The sequence below is a fragment of the Phascolarctos cinereus genome, unplaced genomic scaffold, assembly GCF_003287225.1.
Source record: "Phascolarctos cinereus isolate Bilbo 61053 unplaced genomic scaffold, phaCin_HiC Scaffold_5;HRSCAF=322, whole genome shotgun sequence".
Taxonomy (NCBI): Eukaryota; Metazoa; Chordata; class Mammalia; order Diprotodontia; family Phascolarctidae; genus Phascolarctos; species Phascolarctos cinereus.
This window is the reverse complement of record NW_027555958.1, coordinates 479,319,151-479,335,874: the sequence shown is the minus strand read 5'-3', so window position 1 is coordinate 479,335,874 and position 16,724 is coordinate 479,319,151. Positions and strand designations below refer to the sequence as shown.

Genomic DNA, 16,724 nt, shown 5'->3' with positions numbered 1-16,724 from the left:
AATTAGAGCTGGCCTTTATAGAACACCTTAAGGGCTGCAGAGCACTTCCCCGCCATTAACTCGTTTGATCTTCATGGCTACCCTGGGTGCTAAGGGCTTTTATTCCCGTTGCACAGAAGAAGAAACAGAGGCCAGTGAAGTCTGGGTCACATAGCCTGGAAAATCTGAGGCTGGATTTGAGGAAGAGTCTTCTGGTTTCCAGACCCTGGGCTCTAAACACGAGGAGCTTACTTCAACTGTAGAGAAAGGGCCTGAAGGCCGGGCCTCCTGTCCTGTCAGAATCATTTGGAGGAACGGCGGAGATTCGGCCTCGGGGCGATGAAGATGATTGCCGTAGGGCTGTCACGTGACAGAGGTCTGGGCTCTGTCCGCCCGGCCCTGAAGGCAGGACACCCGACTTTGGTCCGGGGAACGCGGCTCCCTACAGCTAGAGCTGTTCCGGTGGGGAGCGGACTGCCTCAAGAGGTGCTGGGCCTCTCCTGGGAGGTCTGAAAGCCGAGGGCGGAGCATCACTGGTTGGGTAAAATGAGGCGGCGAAAGAGGTGCGCTCTTGGGTCCCGGCCATCTTGCATCCGTGAGCCTTGGCCTGCGGGTTCCTTCTCCTGGGAGAGGACGATGGATGGAGAGCTGGTGGCCTTGGAGTGCACCCTCCCCACCATTTTATAGATGCGGAAACACAGGTGGGATTTGAACTCGGGGCCTCCGCCTCCAGGCCAGTGTTCTTCCCACTGCGCCATGCTGGTTTCATTGGGTTCGTTCTTTCCGGCTCCTCAGCTCCGTGTCAGGTGCAGGAATACAACCTGGGTTCTCAGCCAGCAGGCGACTCCGTCCGCCCTCCCTTCCTCCCGAGAGCTTATTAAGCGACAGAGTCATTAAAGGTAACAGCAATTTCGTTTCTATACTAGCGCTGCAGTACGTGCTGTTGGCTGGGTTCCGAGGCCAATTAGTGAGCTAGTCACACTCGAGGCACCCCAGCTGTTTGACGAGGCTCCTCTCTGGCGCTCCTGTGGCCAGGGGCCTCGGGGCTCAGCTGCTCTCGCGCAGCCCACCCACCAAACCAGAGATCCACGGATCTTCAGCCTCGCAGCCACTGCGAAGCCCCTCCTCCCATCTCCCCTTCGGACCCTTGGAGCTCGTCAGCAGGCGCCTGCCTCCCTCCCTCCCTCTCGTCAGTTCCTTTTGGCGCATGGAACGTTCCAGTTAGAGTGGAAGCTTCGTAAGGCCAGGGGCCAGCTTTCTTGTGGCCCACATTTGTATTGCCAGCACTCCTCGCTGTGTCTGGGACACAGTGGATGCTTAATTAATAATGACTTGCTGACTTCATAAAAGCTTGTTGGCTTTATTGGGTGGGGGTGCCTGATCCATATACGTTTTGGATTAGAAGCTCTGAGCCAGAAGATGATAGCAAGAGGTGTGGTCAAGGGGGACCTTTGGCACACCCGACCTGACCTGGACCTATCCTCCCCCGGTGGAAGTGGGGGTGGGGAAGAAAAGCAAGAGAGAAGTCCACGAGGATTTCATAAACTCTTTCTAGATGCGAAGCACCTGCTAAGTTTTTGCCCTGAGGGAGCTCACATTCTGACTGAGGCGACAAACTGCAGACAACCCTTGTCATCCAGGACACACTGGAGGCAATGTCAGGGGCAGCAGGGCACCTTCTCCTCCATCCTGGCTACAGCCTCACTGCCTCTTTTTTTTTTTTGTGAGGCAATCGGGGGTTAAGTGACTTGGCCAGGGTCACACAGCTAGTAAGTGTCAAGTGTCCGAGGCCAGATTTGAACTCAGGCCCTCCTGACCCCAGGGCTGGAGCTCTATCTACTGCCCCCAATCACTGCCTCTTGTCAAGGTAGCCAGGGAGAGGGGAAGGGGAGCCTTCCAGGAGTCTTCTGCCAGCCTTCCCCAGTACCATTTGAACTGGGCTCCCTATCTCATTCATACTTGGAAATCTTTTCATACTCACACATTGGCACAGTGGATAGAATGATGGAAATGGAGTCAAGAGGATTTACTTTCAAATCCAGTCTCAGACCCTGATGAGCTGTGTGGACCTGGGCTGCCTGCCTCAGTTTCCCTGGGGGTTGTACTAGAAGACCTCTGAAGTTCTGTCTACTTCTAGATCTAGGCTCTTCTCTGAGAAGGAGGCAGCCTTTTTTAATGCCGATGTCAACACTTTGTATTTGTCTGATTCCTCAATCTCATCTCCTATCTGAGTTTGTCTCCTTGTTCTCTCTCTGTCTTTCTGTCTCTCTGTCTCTCTCTCCCTCTTCCTCCCTCCACCTTTCTGTCTCTCCTTTTCTTATCTACTAGACTCTTCCCAGCAGCCTACAACCATGCTTAAGTTTAGCCAGGTTTTATAGAATACCTTCCCTTGACCTTGCTATGCCTTCCAGTGATCATCTTGCCTATCTCCTCCCTTTCGCTGACAAATTGCCTTCTTGCTTTCTCCTTCCTGGATGTCCCTTCAGCATATTCAATCCAACGTGCCCAGAACAGAACCTCTGACTCCAAAGATCGCACAGCCTGGGCAGGTATAGAGGGCTTGCCTTTACATGGGGGAGGAATGCCCGCTGACCAGAGCTGACACAGAGGTTCTAAGGACTGCTATACAGGTAGTGGTTAGAGGTACTGCTATTTCTCTCTAGATACAGAGGCTACAGGTGCTTCTAAGTCAGATGTGGAAACAACTTATTTGGCCTTGGCCGATACAAGGGAAATGATGAAAAGCACACCGACCTCGCCTGGTGATACACTTCTTTCCTGTAGGTGTCTAATATAAGATGAAAAAAAATTTGTAGCATCCTAGAACCAGAGGTCATCTAGTCCAACCTCCTTGTTCTACATATAGGGAAAGTGAGGTCCAAAGAAGGGATTTGACTTGCCCAAGGTCGTGGAGGTAAGAGGTGGCAGAAGCTGGTTGGTTGGTTGCTGTCCTTCATTTCTGAAGACGACCAAAATGCCGTCACTGTGCTAGAGTCAAGTCACAGTGTGTCCGACTGTGGCTGATCAGACCGACAGGAGCTCCGAAGGCTCTGCCACAGGTCGGGCACAAATATCCAGGTGAACATTTGGGGTGGACTCTCTAAATCTGGCCATCTCACATTGCCTTGGAGCTACTGCAGTTCTGCTGTGCTTAAAGAACACGGCTCCTTTTCCAATGTGGCACGCCGTGCTGGGCAGTCCTGTGCCAGTATCTCCCATGTTATGCAATGGATTCCAAAGTTCCTAAGAGAGACTTCGAGAGTGTCCTTGTATCGCTTCTTCTGGCTGCCATGTGAGCACTTGCCCTGTATCAATTCTCCATAAAAGTCTTTTTGGCAAGTGTACGTTTTGCATTCCAACAACCTGGTCAGCCCATCACAGCTGTGCTCTCTGCAGTAGAGTTGGAATGCTTGGCAGTTTAGTTCAAGAAAGGACCTCAGTGTCTAGTACCTTATCCTGCCAGGTGAGCTTCAGAATCTTCCTAAGACAATTCATATGGAAGTGATTCAGTTTCCTGGCATGGCACTAGTAGACTGTCTAGGTTTCACAGGCATACAACAAAGAAGTTAGCACATAGCTCTGTAGACCTTCAGTTTGGTAGTCAGTCTAATACCTCTTCTCTCCCACACTTTCCTTCGAAGCCTCCCAAACACTGAGCTAGCTCTGGCTATGTGTGTGTCAACTTCATTATCAATGTGTACATCACTAGAAAGTATACTACCAAGGTAAGTGAACTTATCCACAGCATTCAAAACTTCTCCATTTGCTGTAGCCCTATGTTTCCACATATGGATGGTGTGGTTGTGGCTGGTGGAGCACTTGTGTTTTCTTGGTGTTAATTGTTAGGCCAAAATTAGCACAAGCAGCATATAATTGATCCATACTTTGTTGCATCTCAGCTTCAGAGGCTGCATTGAATGTATAATCATCTGTGAACAAAATACATGCACCAATACTCCCTCCACTTCAGTCTTGGCTTATAGCCTTTTCAAGTTGAAGAATTTACCATCAGCAACTAACCTTGATGCCATGTTTGTCTTCATTGAAGGTTTCTGACAACATGGCTGGAAACGTCACGCTAAAAAGCATGGGAGCAAGCACATAGCCTTGTTTCACTCCATTGGTGACTGGGAAAGCATTGTCCGTTATCCAGAACCCAGGCAAGCATGCCATGGTGAAACTGACGTACAATACTGATGAACTTCTCCAGGCAACCAAATTTTGACACAATTTTCCATAAGCCCTCATGACTGACAGTATCAAAGGCCTTGGTCAGAACGGTAAGTGTTGTGTACAGACCCTCTGTTCTGCTCCTGGTATTTCTACTGGAGTTTTTGGGCAGTAAATGTCATATTGACTGTTCCTTGGCCCTTTTTAAAGCCACACTGGCTCTCAGGTAGATGACCATCTTCCAGGTGAAGGAACAGCCTATTAAGGAGGACTCTGGCAAGAATCTTGCCAGCAATGACTAAGAGAGAGAGACGTCTTCTGTGACTGTCCCATTTCCTTTACCTTTATACAGATGGACAGTGGAGGCATCCTTGAACTCCTGGGGGTAACCTCCTCTTGCTGGAAAATTTCAATCAGCTTTTGTATGAGCAATGGGACCCCTCCTCCCACCTTATAAATCTCAGCTGGAATAGAATCAGCACCACATGCTTTGCCACATGAAAGGAGCCTAATGGCATTCAAAACCTCTTCTTTAGTTGGAAATTCAGCTAGGGAGGGATTGACTTCAACCTGAGGTAAATGGTCAATGGCCTCAGCATTGATTGATGATGGTCTGGTGAGAACATCATGGAAATGTTCAGTCGATCCCTCTGGGATCATATCCTTATCACTGATCAATGTGGTTCCATCAGCACTGAGTAGTTGAGATGCACCACAGGTCTTTGGCCCATAAATAGCCTTCAGGGCATCATAAAAACAATTTGGATTGTTACCATCGGCATAAAACTAAGTTTCATCTGCCTTCTTACTGAGCCAAGAATCCTGCATCTCTCCAGGCTCTGCTTGTACTTTACTTTTGATGGAGTTAAATGCTGCCTTCTTAGAGATGGACGAACTCTCCTGCTGGTGAACCCTGGGGAGTTCTCATTTTTCATTTAGCAGCTTCTGAATTTCCCCATCATTTTCATCAGACTAGTCTTGTGTTTGTGAGTGCTGTGACCCAGAAGAGCAAATGCAGTGCTGTACATCAAATCTCTGAAAGCTGCCCGCTCCTTTTCTGCTCCACTGTTGCCAACTGTGTGTTGGCTCAACTTTGCCTCCAAGTTAGCAGCAAACGGTTCCCATTCAGAGAAGAGCTCTAATCTGTTGACATTAATTCTTCTGGTAGTCATTTTGCCTTGGGGCTGTGACTTCTGTTGACTGCAAATATTTAGCTTGGAGAGGATAAGTCTGTGATCAGTCCAGCACTCTGCATTGCCTTTGTCACTCTCACATCTTGTCTGTTTCTTCTCCTTACCCTCTGTAACACCAATGTTTGCTTCGAGGGTGCATCCAGGAAGTTTTATCGTGTTTAGGTAAATAGAAGACAGTGTTGGTTTTGACACATTGATGATGAGGGTCTCCAGCTCTTCATAACATTTTTCTTAGACCTCATCTGGGTTCGTCATGGTAGGCGCATAGGCACTGATGATGGTGGCGTGGCATTTTCCTGCAAGTAGCTATCACATTGTCACGAGCCTGTCATTCACTCCCTTTGGGAGGCACACGAGCCCATTGAATAGATTAGTTTTGATTGAAAAACCTACTCCAGCTTCACAGTGCTCCCCTTCTCTGTGGCCATTCCAGAAAAATGTGCTCCAACTCCAGTAACTGGCCTTCATCTGCCAGCCTTGTGGTGCTCAGGGCTGCTATTTGGATGTGATACCTGCTGAGTTCTCTCTCCACAAGAGCTGTTTGTCTTTCAGATCTACTGTATTTCACATTGTCCATAAGCGTGCACACATTCCATGTACCAATGATGAGTGGCATAATCTTCAAAAAATTTGAGTACAATTTTTTTGTGTGTGTGTGTGTGTGTGTGTGTTTGACTGTAAGGTAGGATCCCTGCCTGCCATAGCAAGCAGGCCAGGGTTGGGTAGCAGATAAATTTTTAGGTCACTTTTTCTAGCCTCTTCCTCACACCAGGAGGTGAGCAATGCAAACCTTAAAAGGCTGCTCGGACACCCAGGGGGCTGCTGAATCCCACTGCTGCTTCCAGTGAGAAGAACCCTATGGCCTGGGCCACCTGTGTGCAGGATTGTGACTACAGCTCCCAGTGTATCTGTACCAGTTGCTTCATCACTTGCCTGTCGCCACAGGACTTTGAGATAGGTAAAAATGGTAAAATGGTAAGGGTGATGTCTTTTGATTCATGCATAAATTGGATTTAAGTGAGGCACATTTGTATGAGGTCATTGGCTTCACTCTCTCTTCCAGAGTCATCACAGCCCAGTGACAGGACAGAGTCAAGATGACTGGTGATGGCTCGAGATGCAGTGGATGTCTAACCAAGCTCTGAGTGCTCCACGTTCTTCAGCTGCCTTCACAGCCTTTGGGACAAGTTGTTCTCATCCACCCATTCTACCAGGGGAGGTCTTCACATGCTTGGGGTAGACACTCCCTAACTCACCAATGGGTTTGAGACCCCTTAGTTACCCTCAACCTGCTTTAGCCCATCTGCCAAAACAGTTTGCCACAGTGCGGCCACGGCACACGCTACTGCTTCTTGAAGCCACAGATGAGAGTTAGGTGGATCAGGTGGACACCAAAGGTGGAAAGTAGCCCTGAAAAGGGCTTGGCAGCCTTCACACCAGAGGTACTAGTCTTCCCTAACCACAGCCTATATCCTAGTGGCAGTAGTACAGTGATTGTGGACAGTCTTATTGTTTGAAAGACCAGTCGTGCTGGCAGACTTGGGTGGATGAGGCCAGGAAGCAGTTTAGGTTATGGTGGTAGAATCCCCTGGACCTGATTAGGTGATGTGAGACTGATGGATTCAAACAATAACCTCCCTTTTGGCATATGGTGCTCATGTAGGATGACTCAGATCCATTGGGAATTAACTCGCAGGAAGCTGGTGAAATACCAAGCCACTGCCTTTTATGCCACAGCTGCCCTCTCTATTAATTAACAACTGCTGGCTTCTGGTTGTTTTCATCAAGTGCAATAGTAGAGAATTACGTAGCTCCTGGGTTTTGCACATTAGCTCTGCAGGTTATGACAGGGTGATTAGAGAGTGGTGGTCAGAGGCAGCCAGGTGAGAAGAAATTTGCTAAAGAATTAATAACTGAAAAGAAGAACATATTAATTTTCTTTTCAAAAGGGCTTTTGATAAAAATTTTATTCTGTCATTTAGCTGTGGTGTGGAATTTGTTTTAGACAAGTCGTTGCTCTTGGCAACAGTTTTTTTTTTTTGATACATCACAGGCAGTCGAAGAATATCATTATAACCAAGGATAATGAGTGAATATCTGCCTTGTCTCTCAATGTGTGTGGCTTGGTTGGTTGCAAATGGGTTTTGAGACAGCAGTTCGAGGCCTGACATGTGGGTAAAAGGAGAATTCTTGCGTTGTTGGGCAATGGGAAATACTGCATAATGTCTGCAGGGACCTGACTGCCTACAATGAAACATCTGCTTGTCCAAAGAATTAGAAGGGAGAGAAACAAGCAGTCCCTGCCACCTTTTCCTCACCCCTCTTTCCCTTTCTTTTTAGATTTAGGGGTTGCCTTTCAACCCCTAGACACCCACTAAAATGTATATATCCTCAGTTCCAACCACGGGGGTGATAACTGATGCATATGTAGAGAGAGAAGGTACTAACAACCTGTTTTCAGTATTATCTACTAGAATTTAACCTGGAGAGTGAATGCATCACTGGATCTGGCTCTCAAGGCTATGGGCAGGAGGCCTATGGAGAGTGAGAAGATGAAAACAGAATCAAGGGAATCACAAGGCTTGAAAGCAGCCGTTGTCAGTGGCCAGGCTGACCAGGCTGATAAATTAGCCACACCCATAGGGAGAAAAGAATGATTGCCTCAGTACTTTTGTCTGGGTGACACTCCCTGGCTGAAATTACCCTCCCTCCCCATCTGGATCCTGTAGAATCCCTAGCTTCCCTGAAGGCACAGCTCTGATCCCCTAGTGACTAGCCCTCTCTCCCCATTGAAATTATTCTGTAGTCATTGGAATATCGCCCCTTTGAGGGCACTTTGGTTTTTATATCTTCGTATCTTCTGTACCCAGAACTGAATTTTACACATAGTTTTAATAAATGTTTGCTGAGCTGAGTTGAATGGAGTCAGTCCCAGACCCAAGACAAGGAAGTGAACTTATTTGGGATCCAGGTATAGGAGAGTGTACGAATGCCTCTCGCTTCATCTCCATTAATTGGAGGGGTCTGGATGTGGGAGCCTTGCCCCAGTGGCTGCGTTGGGATCACTTTGTCGAGACAGAGGATGAATTTGTCTTCATCACATCTCTGGTCATCAAAGGGACCAGATTTTTTGAGCTGTCGGTGAAGGATTCCTGTAGCAATCCTTGAGAGTGGAGCCCCTACATGTTTATGACACACACGGCTGGCTCAGGTTGGAAGGGGGCTGTGCCCCTTCCTCTGATTGGTGAGTTCTTCCTGGAATCTCTATTTTGAGGAAGTGCCTGAGTAAGGCATGCCCACTCCATGCTGTCCTTGTTCTGCCCCTGACTCTCTGGGCTTCTCCAAAGTTCCCCCAGGGACCTTCTCTCCTCCTGCCCTTGGCTTTTCAGCTCCCTTGTATGTGCTGACTTCCCCCATTAGAACAGAAGCTCCTTGAAGGCAGGGGCTATCTTTCTTTTTGCTTGTATTTGTAGTCTTTCCTCTCCTCTCTTTCTCATCTCTTTATCCCCCTCTCGTCTTCCTCCTCTTCTCTCTCTCCCTCTTTCTTTTCTTTTTCACTTTTCTCCCCCTCTACCCTCTCTTCTCTTCTTCTCGCTCCCTCCTCTCTTTCTCTTCCTCCTCTTTCTCTTCTCTCTCTCTCCCTCCCTCCCTCTCTCTTCTTCCCCCCCCTCCCCGCAATGTGTGAAGAGCCCAGAGGCTGAGGGATCTGGCTGGCCCAGCCCAGCAGCAGTGGAGTGTGGTGGGGAGCTCCCACAGCAGCCTAGGCACCTACTTGATCTAGCTCAGGAGCAGACTGAACCATCCAGGTGAGACACTATGCCACATGAAGAGTAAGCCCAGCTCAACTGCCTGCCTAGTACAGATGCTGTGCCCCATGCAGAGCAGGCTCAGCTAAGTAGCTAAGCAGATGCACCTCATGCATCAGTAGAGTCATTCCTTGCAGCAGACTTTGTTACAATCACCCAGAAAAAAAAAGCTATCAAGGTCTTTCAGTTCTTGAGTCATTAATAGGCTCAACCATGTGTATTCCCTTTACATGTGTCTCATACTATTATTATGCTTTAAGTTTATGCCCACTCTTCCCCCCTCCCACTGACTCTGTATATTTGGGGGAAAGTGTATCTCTGATATAGTGGAAAATGCTTTGTATGTTCTTGCTATGCTTTTTGAGTGAATGCCTTTGGTAAAGGATCAGATGAGTTTATTGACTGTTAAGGGGAAGCACACTAGTGGGGGCTTATGAGCTAGTGTTAGGAGGTGAACAACCCACAGACCCCTGAAAATCAGAATAGCTACCCTTCTGAGGATCCAAGCTTCCAGTGCTAGTGAGGGTTGGGAGACTGAATCTAGAGTGGGGTGTTACACTCCTAAATGGAGAGTATTCAGAAGATGACCAGGATGGTGAAGGGTCTTGGTCCTCAGTCTTATGAAATTTGGCTGAAGGAGTTGGTGACATTAGTATGGAGGCTCAGAAGGGTCAGGTTGGCTGTATTCACATAGTTGAAGGACTGTCTTGCAGATGAGAGATTAGATATGATCAGCTTGACCTTGGAGGAATGCTGGCTAGAAGTCATTAAGAGGTAGACTTTGCCTCAGTGCAATGGACAACTTCTTAATGAGTAGCATGATCTGGTTGTTTATTGGATCTGCTGTAGAGGGACTTCTTGGTCAGGCGCAGTTCAGGTCAGAAGGTCTGGTCAAGCATCTCTTCCACAACAGTGAGGAGGGTCTTCTTGTGCCACCTGTGAACAGCTCCATTGGCAGGAAGGAAGTTGTCTTTTCTGTGGAGCCCAAACCCTCTTCTATACAGCATTCACTCATTGCTTCTGTTTTTGCCTTCTACATCTAAGTTACAATATGAGTTTAAAGGAAGTGGAAGAAAAAGACAAGTGGGCTGGGGTGGAGGGAAGAGAATGAGTTCCTTTTTGGAAGTGGAGGTGATTGCAGGACACCCTGGTAGAGCTGGCATCTCTGGGCAGAGGTTGAGGGTATGGATGTAAATCTATGAGTCTTCTGCATATAGGTCATGGTCAAAGTGGAATATAGGTACTAAGGTCATTACCAAGCAAGGGAGTGTAGAGAGAGAAAAGGGGGCTGAGCACGGAGCACGGGAGGGGTTATCCACATTTAGTAATAATAGTGATGATGATAAAATAATAGCGAATTTATATTGTGCCTTAAAGCTTTGTAGAGCATTTTACATAAGTTATCTCATTTAATCTTCACAAAAACTCTGGGAGATAGGGGCTATTATCATTCCCATTACAGGTGAGGAAACTGAGGGAGATAGAGGTGACTTGACTAGCCCAGGGTCACATAGCTAATGAGTGTCTGAGGCTGGATTTGAACTCAGATCTTCCTAAGTCCAGTGCTGTATCCTCTGCACCTCAATGGAAGTGTTTTAACCAGTGCTTTGCACACAATAGATGCTTAATAAGTATTTTTTTTTCCTCAACAGAGTGACTGACTGAATGGATGAATGAAAGGAATGATAAGAGGACATTCTAGCTAACTGACCTTGTAGCAGTCTGCTGGGCCTGGACATCTGTGCCGAACTGAATGAATGCCCTAGAGGCGATCATCTGGATAGAGACACTGACTGTGACAGACAGAGGTGATCACTGCAACAGAGGCGATTATCTCGACAGAGACACTGACTGTGACAGACAGAGGTGATCACTGCAACAGAGGCGATCATCGCGACAAAGACACTGACTGTGACAGACTGTGGCAATCTCAGCAACAGAGGTGATTGCTCACCACCAGCTCTGAGTCACATACCTGCTACAGCCTCTGTGGGTGGGAACAACTTGCTGCTGACAGCCAGGCTGATGTCATAGAACACCTCATCTTCATCTCGGTCGGCATCAAACTGGAGGGAAGAAGAAACACAGTTGCCTTTGGTTCCTCTTACTTTTAGAGAATAAACTTTACTGCTATCTTTTGTCTGGGTAGCGCCTACCTTTCCCAACCTCGCCCTACCCCATCCCAGGAAGAAATCTGTTACAGTGAAAAATTAAAACGAGGGGGAAAAGTCAGTTGAACAAGACAGTCAACCAATCAATCAACATTTATTAAGTGCCTCCAACGTGCCAGGTATTGTGGGCTACAAAAGGAGGCGGAAGGCAGCCCCTGCCGTCTAGGAGCTCAAACAGGAGTCAAAGTGCAAACAGATGATCAAAGCAAGCTCTGTGTGTGTGTGTGTGTGTGTGTGTGTGTGTGTGTGTGTGTGTATACACATATATATATATATATATATATATATATATATATATATATACACATATATATATATATATATATATATATATATATATATGATAAATAGGAAATAATTAACAAATGTATAAAATGCTATATACAGGACAACTAGGAAATATTTAACAGGGGAAAGGCACTAGGTTTAAGAGGGGTTAGGGGATGCTTCCTGTAGAAAGTGGGATTTTCGTTGGGACTTGAGGAAGCCGGGGAGGTCAGAGGCAGAGTGAAGGAGGGAGTCTGACATTATACACAGGGTTACACACTCAGAGCCCTCTGCAAAGGAATTGGGAGAAGTGCCTTCTAGTCTCCTGTTTGGGACCAAGCTCAGTCATTGTCATTTTGAGGCATTCCATTTCAATTGTTTTGTCGGAGTTGAGGACCTACCTCCCTTTCTTGGGGAGGTAGGGGACTGTGGGTGTGGGTCACTGTATATACTGTCAGACTAAGGTTCTGTATTGCTAGTTTTGCTGAAATGTTCTCTCTCTCTCTCTCTCTCTCTCTCTCTCTCTCTCTCTCTTTCTCTCTCTCTCTCTTTCTCTCTCTCTCTCTCTCTCTCTCTCTCTCTCTCTCTCTCTCTCTCTCTCTCTCTCTCTCTCTTACAAGGGATGGTTTGCTGAGTGGAGTTAGATACTTACTTGTGTGACCCTAGGAATAGCACTTACTAGACTGTAAGCTGCATGAAGGCAGGAATTCTAGTTCATCTAAACCTTTAACCTCTCCCAGGGTGTAGCCCAAAGAAGGCACAGGCCTTAAGCTGTGATTTCACTAGGATAGGGAGCTCCCAGGTGGGGATCTTCCTCCACTAGTGCAGGTTGGCACCTTTCAGAGAGCTGCCCAGAGCAGAGTGGTTTGTCCAGAGCTACACAATGAGCATGCATCAGAGGTAGACTTTGAATTCAGGTCCTTTTGGCTGGCTCTATGTCCACTCTGCCAAGTTCTCTCTGTCTCTGTCTCTGTCTGCATACCAAATGCAAATATACCTTCCCAGCTCCATGGCCAGCCCTCCATCTCCTCCCTCCTCGATGTGACCTCTCTAAAAATGATGATGAGGATGGAGACTGATCAGCTGACTCTATACATTCGGCCAAGCTGCCTCTGCCTGCAGCAAACACTTAATAAATATTTATTGAACAGACATTGAAGGTAAAAAGGAAAGGTATTCACTTGGGTCTCAGATGTGTGATTTCCTCTGTATAATTTAAGCTGCCTATAATTTCAGGCAATGCACTTTGGAGGAAGCTGGTATTGAATGCTTAGAATTGTTACTCATACAGGACGTGGTCTGTGCTGCTGAGAGGTTGATTTGTTTTCCCTTTTATGCAGGAGAGAGATGGGGGTCAAGCAGAATCTTTAATGGAGAATGCTAACCAGGCTCCCTAGTGCATCCAAAACTGTTTTCATTGAATGGCAAATGGCACAGCCAATTTCCCAAGCACAGGGAAAGGAGAGCATGGGGGTGAGCCTGGAATCACTGTGGCTGCTGACTGAGAAGAGGATGCTGCTGCTGATGGCATTTTGAACAATGGAGGCATTTTTCTCTGGCTTGGGTTATTAGCTGCCTTATACATTGCAGCAATCCTCTCCACAGCCAGGACCATCACCTCTCTTCCCTTGGAGTGGTGGCTTATTACTAACAATAGCTACATTTATATAGTACCTACTGTGTGCTATCACCTACACTGTGCTAACTAAGCACCATACAATTATTATCTCATTTGATCCTCACAGCAATCCTGGCAGGGAAGTGTAATGGTTATCCACATTTTACAGATGAGGAAATTGAAGGAGTCAGGGTGAAGTAACTTGCCCAGGATAGAACAGCTAAGAAGTATCTGAGGCCAGATTGGAACTGAGATCTTCATGACTCCAGGGTCAGTGTTCTATCTACTGTGTCACCAAAATACCCATTTCTAAAGGCTAATTGAGTTGCAGTGAGAAGGGGGTTGAATGGAGAGGAGGAGGAGGACCTGATTTGGCATACGGGGCTCTGCCAATGACTGCCTTGGGTGTATGATCTTGGGGGGAATCTCTTAAACTCTCTGGGCTCAGTTTTATCATCTATAAAATGAGGCAGCTCATTTTAGAGATGCCACCGTGGCTAGAGTTCGGAACCTAGAATGAGGAAGCCCTGGTTTCAAACCTCTCCTCAAATACTTACTAGCTTCATGACCATGGACAAGTGGATTGACCTCTCTCTGCTTCAGTCTGCTAAAAAATAGCACCTACCTCACGGGGTTGTGAAGATCAACTGTAAAGGGCTTTATAAACCTTAGAATTCTATCTAAAAGTTCGCTATTGGTGGTGGTGGTGTTACTATGTCACCATATAGGCAACCTGACATGGTGGTTAGAGAGCCAGCCTTGAATTTAGGATGCCCTATGCCCGATCCTGATGAGTGGCTTAATCTCTCAGGGCTTAGGCACCTCTCTAAGGCTCAGCTTCAGAAAAGATGCCCACCTGCCCTGAGGGAGGCCGGGAAAAGAATAGCATCTCTCACAGGTTTGTTGGGAGCATTGACTAAAATGCACATAAAGGGCTTTGCAAACCTTAAAGTACTGTAGAAATACTAGTTGTTGTTATTATTATTATTATTATTATTATTAACAATTACAGCTAATTGAGGTTTTTGGGTTCTGCTAGAAGGATGTGCTAGAAGCCCGAGCCTCCCCCAAGGAATCTTCCACCTTCAGGTAGTTATTTCAGTTCTCAGGGCTGTTAGACATTTATTCCCTTCCCTAATCATTGGGCTCCATTCTTCCCAGGGCAGAGGCTCCTCCTCCCCCTTGGGTGCCCAGCAAAGAGGCTGTGTCAGCATCTGGGCAGATGTTCTATCAGGTGGCAGTTTAGGCCCCAGGAAGGCAGGGCTCCTCTTTCCTTTTTAAAGCACTTGAGCCCAGGTCCTCTCATCTCCACCTCATTTTATCTCACAGTCCTGTAATCATTGTGACCACACTTACTGGGGCACTTGGGCCAGTCCAGGATAATGAGAGGACGTGGCACGAGCCCATCTAAGTGGGGAGGGAGATTCATCGTTGTCATTGGTGACACTTGGGCCAAAGGTCTCTGCTGTAATCTAATCAGGGCATGGGCAGGTGTTTTGTGCTAATAGCTCTTTCATTTACAGACTCCCTGAATGACCTCTGCCTCTAAGGATGGCAAATTGCATCCATCCAGGGCAGGAGGAAGGTGCCAAAAAGCACTCTCAGTGCTGGAAGGTAAATGGAGGTCTCTAGGAGGATGCCTAGCAAGCCATCCTGGGACCTGAGGTAGAGGAAGGGCAGCTAGGAGGTGCAGTAGAGAGAACGTTGCACTTTGAGTCAGGAAGACCCAAGTTCAAATCTGGCTTCTGTACGACCCTGGGCAAGTTGCTTAACCCTGTTTGTCTCAGTTTCCTCATCTGCAAAATGAAGATAAGAGTAAGGTCCCCCCCCCCCCCCCCCGTTGTTGTAAGGATGCAATGTGATAATGATACTTGTAAAGGCTTTTCACCACCTGGCACAGAGTAGACACAGTAGTAGAGTGTAGTCTTTTTTTTCTTCCTACATAAAGGTAAGCAATCATAAATGCTATTTATTGTTTGTCATTAGAGGAAGTAGGGCAGGGTCAGGGAGAAACCCAGATGGTTCATCCTTTCATAGCTTCCTATTTCAACAGATATTCTTGGTAGCCAAGTTCGAATCTCTGTGGTTTCTGCTTTGCCAAAGCGCTCCAAATACTGCCAGACTCCTCTAAATTGGGGCTCTTGGAACAAAGTCCTCACTTATCACCTTGCCCCAGTTATGGCCCTACTCAAGGGCCACCCAGTCCAGTGTGTATTTGCCAAGAATCCATTCACTCAATCCACATTTATTAAATACCTACTATGTACCAGGTACAGGCAAGCTCTAGAGAAACAAAGACAGAAGCAGGGAGACAATCCCAAGATGAACATGAGGTGGTTAAAGATGGTGGGGAAGGGACCCTACTGGGGGAGATTCAGAGCCATCCCGACCAGATAGCTTTTCCCCCAGCTTTTGCCTGAAGACCTCTAGGACATGTCCTAGGCAGCCCATTCCACTTTCAAAGAGTTCCATGGCTCAGAAGATTTTCCTAGCCTAGATGGATTTCCTAGCTTAGATTAAGCCTAGATGGAAATCTCTGAAACTTGCCAGCCCCCTGCTCCTTGCTCTGTCCTCTGGGGCTGAGCAGAAAAGCCTGTTCCCTCTGCCCCATGAACACCTGTCAGATAGCTGGAGATGGCCACCATGTCCTCAATAGCTCTTTAGTTGGGGTGAACCTAAAGGTGTAATAACCACTTGACTCATTCACTTCACACTGCTTCATTAAAGAATTTTCCTCAGGGCTGTCCTGGAGGGAGGTGGAGGCACAAATATGCTTCCCCCCCCATTTTCTAGATAAGGAAATTGAGGCAGTGGGCAGTTAGATAACTGGTGGGGGTGCTCTGTCATGAACAATATCATCTTTTTAAACTCTGTGACTCCATTCCCCTTCAAAATCATAAAGGACTATGCTTTGGAGGCACTGATACACAGTAGATGCTGATTGATTTGGGGGCACAGCTGACTTCTTTTCCCAGCTAGCATCCCCTGGCAGTTTTGAAATAGCAGCCACCTGTGGCCAAGTGTCAGCCTCTTGCCCTCTCTGGATGACATTATTTTACAAGTAGAGATAAACAGGTTATTAAATGTAATGGGTACTTTAAAAGCCATGTAACAAAAGCTTACTAGTTTGTATACAGCCCTTTTCTTTCTGTTCCTTGAATTTTGAAATGTTTGTATTTATTGCTTACTGTTAAGTCTATAATAAAAAAGTATATATATTTTTAAAAGAAAGATTGTGGCTAATGGGAGAATCACAAGATTGGAGAAGGTCAATTTCTCATCATTCTCAAAAGAGGAGAGTGGAGCTTGTAAACTCTGCATCAGCAAGCCTGACTTTGATTCCTATAATGTGCTAGACTCTTATTCAGGGGATAGCAGGAGACCGTGGAGACATTGAGTCAGCCCAACTTCACCAAGAACAGGACCTGCCTGGCCCCACGCTTCCATCACGAGGAGATTCAGACTAAGACACAAGGACTGTTGTAGGCACGGTTTGCCTCCCTTTTAGCAAAGTGTTTGA

The 16,724-nt window shown here is 46.9% G+C and overlaps 1 protein-coding gene across 3 annotated transcripts in view; it reads right to left on the bottom strand.

Moving 5' to 3' along the window:
• Positions 1–16,724, bottom strand: part of AK5 (adenylate kinase 5) — a 220,621-nt gene that overhangs the window by 82,815 nt on the left and 121,082 nt on the right. For all 3 annotated transcript variants that reach the window (XM_078156725.1, XM_020968537.2, XM_020968539.2), the window contains exon 7: positions 11,124–11,214. In XM_078156725.1, the coding sequence (XP_078012851.1) occupies positions 11,124–11,214 (91 nt within the window). The remainder of the gene's footprint in view (positions 1–11,123; positions 11,215–16,724) is intronic.